This window comes from Parasteatoda tepidariorum, chromosome 7 (assembly GCF_043381705.1).
Source record: "Parasteatoda tepidariorum isolate YZ-2023 chromosome 7, CAS_Ptep_4.0, whole genome shotgun sequence".
Taxonomy (NCBI): domain Eukaryota; kingdom Metazoa; phylum Arthropoda; class Arachnida; order Araneae; family Theridiidae; genus Parasteatoda; species Parasteatoda tepidariorum.
Genome location: NC_092210.1, coordinates 45,324,994 through 45,336,164, shown reverse-complemented (window position 1 = coordinate 45,336,164; position 11,171 = coordinate 45,324,994). Strand labels below are relative to the sequence as shown.

Below are 11,171 nucleotides of genomic sequence, written 5' to 3'. Positions count from 1 at the left end.
TTCAATGTCAACAATTCAAATTTTTCTGAGGCAACTCTTAACCTCTAAATATTATTTTTTTTATGTACACATTTCTAAATGTCAGTATTCAACCACAAAACAACTTAAAGTCCTCAAATTTAGCATGAAGTTGTAAAATGTAATGAAAGAGGGTCATAGCAATAATGAAAGTAGAAGTAAAGTTAGTACTATAAAATTAAAACAATATTTTTAATCAATGAGCAAGTTCTTCAAGAAGCAGTAGTAGAAGTAGGTTGTTTATTTAAAACTTTTTATAGAATTTCTTTAAGAACACAATTATTAATTTGGGCATTTGGCGATACAACACTTTTAGAATTGAATGATTTGTTACGTCAATCGCTCAGGTATCATAGTTTTGATCTAGTTGCGCTTCTATTTCATTTTGATTTATGTTGCTAAGTTAACTTTCAAAAATTCTATGGCGGGCAAAAGCATTTTTATTTAAGTTGTTATTTTTATTTCTTTTAGAATTCGTTATTTTTTTAACGAAATGTTTTTTAACCTAACAGAATTCTTTGCCGGCTGTTTTCTCTAAGAATGAAGAAAATAAAGTAAATATTTAACTGTGGTAAAAAGAATCTCATTTAGATGTACAAAGTACTTCAGCCAAAATTTGGGAGTCACATAAGAGAATTATACTTATTAGATCAGAAACACATCATTAAAAGGCAGAATGCTTTGGTGTTTTCAAAACAAAGCAAACGTTGCCACCGGCGGAAAAGAAATACAGCCAAAATTTGGGAGCCTTGAAAGAGAATTATATATAATAGATAATATACTGGTTTTCAGAAATAAAAAAATTTTAGAATAGAAATTAAATTGCTTTTTAATGATCAACACTAATTACTCGCAATGCTTAGGTACGGCGGGGATGACAGAAAATGATCTTTAGGACGACGTGAACGCCACTTTTTGTGCGTAAAACCGGTCGGTCAAAAGCGTGTTGCTCTTCTAAAACCCCCCGGGAAAAGTTAAATGTCCTTATCCCTGTGGTGAACCACCTTCTCACCAGATGGCGATGAACTCTATTCGCCAGGTGGCAGTGCAAAACTTTTCCCTCAAGGAAATGACTTTTCTATAAGATGGCAACATCTCTGTGTTCAAACCTTAGTTTCAACAAATGGCAACGGGTCAATTTACATACATTCATTCCGACTTGCTGACCGGTGGACTTACACGTTTTTACTGGACAGGATTAGCGACAGCAGTTGCTGTCGCTAATCCTGTCTGTCTTTCTACATTGTAACTTAATATAATTTCTTTTATTTTTCTATTATTATTAAACTGTGTTGATTGTTAACTTTTATTGAATTAATTTATTTAATATTTTTAACCTAATCACCACATCCCCTATATTTGTCCCTGAATCCAACATTCAATTCAATGCCGGCCATTTATGAAAACATTCGTCACCTATATTTAATTTGAACTATTTGAGTAGTAACGATGGATAATGATATATTTTACATCATGGCGTTCAAGGCTTGAATTATGCCAATGAAAAAAAAAAAGGAACTATTTGAATCAGTGGTTCTAAATTTTTTTCGGCTGCGGAACTCGAAATTATCATTTTTCTTTCATCGGACATCCAACATTAGAAATAAAGTTTATTAAAGTAATAGTGAACGTTATAACTTATATACGACTATATTTAAAATATTTATATAGAGGAATGAAGATTTACATCGTTTTGTCAGTAATAATCTTAAATTAGATCTTATGTTCGACAGGTGAATTTGAAGTCTTTGTGCTATAGCTAATCTAGTTATGAATTTGTTTTTGGTGTATATAGATAAGCTGAACATGAATAAAATAAGCCGAATTATGTTTTACTTCAAAGTGAAAACTTAAAGCAACTGTTAGAAAAGGTTGAAAATGTTTATTAGGGAAACATATATTTTTTTTAATAAAGAATTTAATTATTTCATTTTGATCTGAAAAGCGCGATAGGAAATGCTAATGAAATATTTTATAAATGCTTGCTTTTTACATAATTTATTCAATATAGTTAAAAATATTATATTTTCATATAAAAAATGCCATTTCTAATTTATTGGCATTTCCCTAGAAGTAAGGCATCCGAAATATTAAATTAATTATGACCTATAAGTTGTATCAAAAGATAATCAAAGGTTTCAAAACTCATTACTGGTTATAAAAAGTACTAACTCAAGGAACCCCTTTAACTCTTTCATGGAACTCTATGGTTCCATGGAACACGAATACCATTTTGGAACCACTGATTTAAATAAATATACACATTTTAAAAATCTGGTTAACTACATGAAAGCAGTCTACATTAACATTGTAAACAACAGTTTTAATGTTTGTGTACTTTTTCACATCTTTTCTTGCTTGTTCTGCTTCATTGTTATTCCATCTTTTTAGAGCTTTTGAAACCTGAACTTTTTTTTTCCTCTTGGATAAAATTTGTCAATCATTGGAGGCTTTGAACTTTTTTGAGTAGCTGGTAATTTTCGCTAGCTTTAATAATTTTTTTCTTCTTTTAAATAGGTAGTTTTAATTATTATAATTTTATGAATATTTGTTTTTAAATTACTAGTTTTAGTTATTATAATTTTATGAACTTTGTTTTAATTGTCTCATAAGTCAAAACCTTTTCTTATTATTCTTATGTGAAAAATAAAATAAAATATTTTTTTTTGACTTAGAAACGTTGTTGTTTACAAAAATATATTTTTTTGAAAATTGAAGGCCTTTTTGTAAAACAGGGATTTATAGTGGCAAAAGTTTAGTGGTTAATTTATCTATTTAGCCATCACTTTAATTCCAATATGGCAATTCGGAATAATATTATTTAAAATTATATTGCTCACTGTGATTCACGATATTTTTTACTATATTTCTCACTATGATTACTTTGGTTTTTCCAAGGTGAAATTACCAATACCTTCTATCATTTCCAGAGAACACAAAAATAAAAAATTTGAAAATAGCGAAAAAACTCATTACTTTCTCAAGGTAAATCCTTTTATGTCAACCTAATTTATTAATTAGTGTGTAAAGGAAAGTAACAAATGTAAGAAATAAAAGACAGAAAAAAAAAACAATAAGGAAAATTGGAAATTGCTTACATACATTAAATAGCAGGAAACAGTTTAGTTAACATAAGCTTGAGCTACAAAAAACGAAGAAAAAATTGTTATAATTTTTATTTTATGCAATACTTTTATAAACAAAGAAATAAAAACGGAAAATAAATATATTTATATTTAACTGAATGCTTTGGGCATTAAAAAGTTACGATTAAGAATTTACTTGTGCTGTTAAAGAGCAAATTTTAAAACTTTGCTTAATTTCTCTGAAAACGTCCTTGCATATTTAATTACTAGAACAGCTTATATTAAGTGAAGCTTTAAATTTTACTCTGTGACAACCCTATGTAAAAAAAAGAAAAAAATAGTTATTAGTTTAAATTAATGATCCCTTCATTGTAACATGTTTTCTAGAGAATGAGAAATCAAAGTAAATTGTTTGAAAAAATATTGCCTATGATAGAAACTTAAAATAACATTGATTTCATGAAAAAATAAAGCTTTTCGCAATTTTAACTTCTCAAACTACACACTTTGTTTGGAAATTTAGGGCATTTAATATTTTATATAACTGCTTTAGTGTATTTACAATTTTATTTGATTTCATGCACTTTTGAATGAACATGTTTCATCATGTCCATTTCATGAGTTTCAGTACGAGAAATTTGTAGTATGCATTTTACTTTCGATTTTTTTCTTATTCTTTTTTGGCGTTAACGCAGCATCTTTTTTTCTTCTTTTTTTGACTTAGTGTCATTAACTTCTACATTCAATTAAATTCTTTTTTCTATTCTCAAACTTTGGAATTCATATTTTTTTTCACTTCGTACTTTTTTTTTGTTGCCTTTTAACTTTTCTTCTTTTCTCTCCTTTTCATCCTATTTCTTATTCGCCACTTTTTCTTCATCTTTTTTGTTCGACAACAATAATTCCCACCAATATCTTTGATATTTTCTGCTTCATAACCATCGATCATATTCTATATCATAGTTTCATTCTCTTTTAAACTTGACCGAAAAAAATTATCAAATAGCATTTTCTTTCCCTAAGTAAATAAGCCATTTCTTTATATTAAATTACTGACTGGAGAAATAAAAGAAATTGCAAAAATGTTTCAAAATTAAATTTTTATTGCTTAATATTGGACTTTGATCAATTAAGTTAAAAAAAAATGCTCTTATGCACACCTAACTTTTATTTTTCATAGTTTATTTAAAACACCTTTTTAGTTTTTGTCTCATAACATCTGAACAACTTGCTTTACTTAATAGCAAAATCAAAGATCAATAAATTCCGCATCGACTGATATAATTAAACGTTAAATTTGATTTAGCGATTTCTCCAGAATCAGAGATAAAAATGAGAAATTTTTTTTGCTTTGGTTAAAAAAAAAGCATTATGCCTACTTTTAAACGCTGTAGCCCAAAAATGCATTTTCAAATGGAAAATATAAATTGCGAAAATTTATCTAAATCTATTTTAAGGGCGCATGTAATTTTAGTATTTTGTTAATTTCTAGGCATGGTTGCAAGCAAAAAACTAAAAAAGGAAGGAAAATAAAAAACCACTTATTTATCTTTTATGTGGGTGTGGCTTTCATTCTATATGTTTTACACAATGTCTTAAGGCTTGTTTACACGGTCCAAGTTCTAGAATCCGAGAAATTGGAGGAAGTTCTCTGTTCAAGAAATTGGATGATTAGTCGACACTATCCAAGGTCTTGAATGTGGTCGGAAGAAAAACTTATGCAATGTTCATTTTCAACATTATAAAATCATACTTACATAAGTTTAAAATAACTATATAAATTCATAATAACACAAATAAACCGTATCAGATCATTTTATTTGGACTAAAATATGAGAAAACAGACAACAAAATGACATAATCTGATGCCTGCTTGTTGACGTCACAAAACTAAAGAAGCTGATTGGTTAAGGGAGGAAAAACTTGGATGGAAAGTAGAACATGCTCTACTATCGTCCAAGGACTTAGACCAAGTACTTGGATGATCGTTTTCACGATCCAAGCTCAAAGCAAAACAAGTTTCAATCAATATCAATCAATCTTCGTCCAAGAACTTGGATCGTCTACTAAAAACAGGCCTTTAGTAAACAGGCCTTTAGTACTTTGAGGGAATCATTCCCCACTTCTGTATAACAATAAACTTCCATTCTGCGTTATTCCTTTATTCCCGTTTCGGCTATTGCTAAAATTGAGTGCTCCAACAAGGTTCGATTAAGGTAAGATGAAGTTTAGGCTAATATGGAGCCAAACCTATTCCAAATTATCCAAAATTTACCTATATACAGAAATATTGAAATTTTTTATGAAATTCAAAACCAATTAAACTTGTTTTCAAAAAGAAAAAAAAAAGCTTTATGAAATTTTTTATTTCATCCATAAATCGTTACATTAACATTCGATTCCATTAAGTTTCGATGCCAGGAAAACGTCTTATAAGAAATTATAAATGTTAAGTAATTGTTAGAACAAAATACAAAATTTGAACAGAAAACATACAAATTTTAAAAATTGAAAGCAGCAAATTAGAATTTAAGTCTGTTACATATTTGTTACAAAACCTCCAGAAAATTGTTACTGTTTTGCAGATTGTTACTGAAAATTAGTCTAAAAAACCAAGCGCTTGTGACTTAAGCAATAGAAGATAATAAACTCATGTTTGTAAAAATTGCAACACCATGAAGGAATCATCATAATTAAATGAAATTTTATACACAGCTGACTAGTAGTAGTACAAATAAATTATTAAACTTTCAAAGCGAACAAACAATAACAAGAGATCAAAATCAATATTTTGTGTAACCACCACACGCGCAATAAGTACTGCTACACGACGTGGCATGGAGTCAAACAAATTTTGAATGTCTGTCTGAGGAAAAGCATTCCATATTGTTTGTATGCGTACCCAAAGTTCGTCTGTAAAAACAACAGGACGAGGATCACGAGTGAGACGCCGACCAACGAAATCCCACGCATGTTTAATCGGCGACATATCCGGGGAATACGCAGGCCAAGGAAGAAGCTGTACCTGCCTCGATGCAAGGAAGGATTGAACAGTCCTAGCAATATGAGGGCGGGCATTGTACTGTTGAAATACAGCGCCTGCCAAGGCTTGTAGGAAGGGAACAGCTTGGGGCTGTAGAACTTCACTGATGTACCGGTTGCTGTTCAGATTACCCCCAATTCGTAGCAATTGAGATCGTGCGTGATATGCTACGGCACCCCAGACCATAACTCCGGGTGTTCGTTCGCTGTGACGTTCGATAACGCACTCCGGAAGGTGGCGTTCACCGGCATAGCGTCTGACACGAATGCGGCCATCATGGTACCACAAATTAAAGCGGGATTCGTCAGAAAACACGACACGCTGCCAATCAGCACGCCAGTTCCTACGCTGGTTGGCCCATTGCAGCCGCAGGCGGCGATGGTTTAGCGTGAGGGGGATCCTGTATAAAGGAGTCCCTTGCGCGCAGTCCACACTTCAGCAGACGTCTATGAATTGATGAAGCACACAATGAAACACCTGTAGCTATTGACCACTGTGCTGCCAGTTGTCTGGAGGGCGCCGTACGGTCAGTCAGCGCCATGCGGACCAGGTGTCTATCGTCGCGAGCTGACGTGACATTTCGGGGTCCACTCCCGGATTTCCGAGTTGTCTGACACTCGTTCGTACACTGCTTCCAAGCACGCATCACGGTGCTGCTGTTACGCTGCACACGAGCAGCTACTGCACGATAAGATAATCCAGCTTCCTGAAGGCAGATGATTATCCCCCGTTCAGACTCCGTAAGTTGTTGAAAACTCGCTCTCTTTCGTCGAAGAGACATAAGAAACGACTAAGCTAACGTTTACCACAAGCAGATTACCACTGATAACCATACACGCCTCGCTACAGCCGTCTATTTATTCGAATCCATCAGCCATTCAGAGGGCGCTGCTCAGCATGCGCATGCGTTACGGGTTTGAAATTCTAATCATTTGCATATCATGCTCTACTTTGCATTTCCTGAAAATTTCAGCTCACTCGCATAAGTCCTTCATGGTGTTGCAATTTTCACAAACATGAGTTTAGATAAGATTAGTGAGTAGGGTGGGGGGGAGGAAAAAGGAAATAACATGACCAAATATAATATTTTTTTCTATTTCCCAAATTTTACTCTTAAAAAAATGCTCTTCGAAATATCTAATAACTTTTTAAAAAAATTAAAAAAATGAATTATTAAGTTATAAATTTTAGAGAACCGTTTTAGTAGGCCCGAAAAAATTTGGGGACACATTCCCGATAACCTCCCTATTAATCCTGCTCTGGGTATCGTAGACGGTGTTTTTTTTATACTTACTTCAAATTTTGTGTCACATATAATAAATTAAAGACAGTTTTTTATTATTTGTACGGATCCTCATCGTCTGAAACAGGTAAATATATGCATTATTTAAAAATTTATGAAAAAATGTATCTGTGTACCTTAACAGTTGTGGCACATTGCGTAGTTGGAATAAATTTACTTTTCATTTATTTCTTCGTTATTGAGTCATACGACCTATATTCTCAAGTTTTCAGTTTGATTACTATTAAAATCCAAGTAATTTTTCATGTCATTAAGATTAACTCCTTAACGATCGCTTAATTTTCAAGAAAACGGTCATGAAAGTGCCTATTTTTTCATCCCTGAAAATTATGTAAAAATATGTCTATGAACAATATATATATTCATTTTTAATTTTTGATTTGTTTTTAGCTTGAAATTTTAAAAAATTAAATTTTTAGGAAAAGCTAACAACAACTATGACTTAATGTTGGTTTTCCAGCAAGAAAAGAAAATTTAAAAAATATGTGTTTCAAACATTAAAAAAGAATTTTATTAAACTTTCGTATAATATAAAGATTGTTAATTTTTTATTGTGTGATAAATTTGAAAGCATGAGATACAGAGGCCAACGTCACAGTAGTACCGAGTTTCTTTCCTACATCTAGTTTAAAATAAACTATCTACAATTACCTTAAAAATATCCTGGTACTGCCATCTGGTGTGTAAAAGGAGAAATAAAATGTTTTCCGGGCAGAAGAAATGAATTAGTTTCATTCTTATTGGCGCGTTACTACTGAACACTCTAGCCCGGAAATATCACGGGAGCGAGAAGGAAGGGGTTAACAAAATGTTCTCTCTTTTTTATTTGGAATACATCAAATTTTTAAGTGAAAAATAAGGAAGAATGTGAAATAATCACGGAGTTTGTAGAAATAAGTGAGCAAGAATTTAGTGTCTATTAGTTATTAAAAAACATTTTTAAATGAAGTAATTTTCGAAAATATTTAATTAGAAATTTTTTTTAAACCAAATTAAAAATGTGTATTTATTTTTAAGTGTTCACGGCATAAAATTATTAAGTTTATTAAAATGAATACGAATCTACTTCCACACCGGATATAAGTATAAAATTATAACGAGTTAAAAAAATATATTATTACATGAAATATATTTCAAGTGTCATATTTAAGAGAAATTTTTCTAAAAGAAACAAAAACAGAAATATGTACCTACTTTCTAATNAAACAGGATGTGGCTTTTTAAAAGTATCATAAAGTGCTTCGATTTGAAGAATTAAGTAGCAATAAATTAGGAGTTGTTTTATAACGAAGAAACAACATAAAAAGATTAATTGAAGCTTTTTATGTTACATATATATTCATTTTTAATTTTTATTTGTTTTTAGCTTGAAATTTAAAAAAATTGAATTTTTAGAAAAGCCAACATTCAGGGTTACTATGACTTAATGTTGGTTTTCCAGCAAGCAGAGAAAATTTAAAAAATATGTGTTTCAAACACAGAATTTTATTAAATTTTCGTATAATATAAATAAAGATTGGTAATTTTTTATTGTGTGATAAATTTCAAAGCATGAGATACAGAGGCCAATGTCACAATCTTGACAGTAGTACCGAGTTTCCTTCCTACATCTAGTTTAAAATTAACTAATTATCTACAATTACCTTGAAAATATCCTGGTACTGCCATCTGGTGTGTAAAATGAGAAATAAAATGTTTTCCGGGCAAAAGAAATGAATTAGTTTTATACTTATTGGCGCGTTACTACTGAACACACTCTAGCCCGGAAATATCACGGGAGCGAGAAATAGAGGGTGAAGCCTCACCTCGTCATTTTCACTGGAGCGAGAAGTAAGGGGTTAACAAAATGTTCTCTCTTTTTTATTTGGAATACATCAAATTTTTAAGTGAAAAATAAGGAAGAATGTGAAATAATCACGGAGTTTGTAGAAATAAGTGAGCAAGAATTTAGTGTCTATTAGTTATTAAAAAACATTTTTAAATGAAGTAATTTTCGAAAATATTTAATTAGAAATTTTTTTTAAACCAAATTAAAAATGTGTATTTATTTTTAAGTGTTCACGGCATAAAATTATTAAGTTTATTAAAATGAATACGAATCTACTTCCACACCGGATATAAGTATAAAATTATAACGAGTTAAAAAAATATATTATTACATGAAATATATTTCAAGTGTCATATTTAAGTGAAATTTTTCTAAAAGAAACAAAAACAGAAATATGTATCTACTTTCCAATGCCCATGACTTTAAATTAATAACTTCATTAAAATAAATAACTATCTACCTTTTCCCCAAATATAAATAAAAACATGTAACTTTTTAAAAAAAATATAGTATGAAATTTTTTTTCTGGAGTATTTAAATGTAATATTTATATAAAAAGTAGAAGTAAAAATTTGTACCTACTTTCTTACCCCTTGGACATTAAATAAACTTCGGTAAAATAAATTATTTACCGTTACATCAAATACTCATAAAACATTAATTATTTTCTTTAATAAAAATATTTGTCTTATGAAATATTTATTTAGAACATTCAAGTGAAATGTTTCTGTAAGAAACAGAAGTCAAAATATATACTTGCTTTCTAATAATTATAACATCAAATTAATAACTAAGTTGACTTAACTACATTATTTGCATAACACTGATGTTTGGGATAAAATTGTAATCATTTAAAAAAAAATAATGCATGAAATGTTTTTCAAGAGTGTTTAAGTAAAGAATTTTTGTTTTACCATAGTAAAAATATGAACTTGCTTTTTAGGGTCGATAGTTTTAAACTCATTTCGTTAAAAACTGTGCATCTTTTCACTAGAAATTTATATTAGTTTTTGAAAAACTACGATGTTCTTTTAAATAACTTTTTTCAACTGTGTTTTCATTTGCTGATATTCCTTTTTTTAAAAAAAATAATAAATCGTGATATTTTTCTTTTGTACACAAAGGAACTAACTCAGAAATTCAAAATATTTCGTGAAATGAGATTTACGAAAATGAAAACATTAAAAATGTAGCACTTTCATGATATTACTGGCCGAAAATCTTTTAGATTTCCCTTTGGGAAAAGAGTTATTTAATTTTCCTTAAGCAATCTTCCACATGTTTGCAACTTTGTCAATCATAATAAAAATTGTAGGTGGGATTTCATTGGGGCGTTGTCTTTCTTTTTTTTTCCCTTCCATCTAATTTGTATTTAATAGCGCAAAGCGTTAAAAATTTTTCTTCATTTCTCTCTCCTTCAATATTAACAAATATCGCTTCCAGAACTAAGTCTAAAGGATATCGATCTAAACTTTATTTCTAGATATTTCGTTTCTGTTTATCCTTCCCTTATAAAAGCATTAAAAAAAGACGTCATAGTCCGAGAGTCAAAGTAAGAAAAATTTCGCTAATTTATCTATTTTATCTCAGATATATATATATATATATATATATATATATATGCTGATTATAATGAAGATTGTAATAATAGGTCGGCTCACGCATTGCTTAATTATTTCATGAATTGCTTAAGTCGATTAGTTAATGCCTGAAATAAATTGCATTTAGATTTCAAACTGAGAAGAAGTTTAGGTTTCTATTGGTTTAACTTTTGGCTGTTGATATCGTAATGGCATGACAGTAATGGACAATCGATGACCTCTGCGATTCATCCTAAAAGGTGTCCCTGCGACAATACTGGTACGTGAGCAATCCACTGATCCATGCGCATGT

At 30.3% G+C, this 11,171-nt stretch overlaps 1 protein-coding gene across 1 annotated transcript; it reads right to left on the bottom strand.

Moving 5' to 3' along the window:
* Positions 1-6,490: 6,490 nt before the first annotated feature.
* LOC139426088 (uncharacterized) lies at positions 6,491-6,928 on the bottom strand. The gene has a single exon (XM_071183764.1). The coding sequence runs from the start codon at positions 6,926-6,928 to the stop codon at positions 6,491-6,493; it is 438 nt and encodes a 145-aa protein (XP_071039865.1).
* Between the last annotated feature and the right edge of the window lie 4,243 nt (positions 6,929-11,171).

Excerpts from the sequence above, each read along its gene's own strand:
- LOC139426088 (XM_071183764.1), bottom strand. The coding sequence starts at position 6,928 with ATGTCTCTTCGACGAAAGAGAGCGAGTTTTCAACAACTTACGGAGTCT.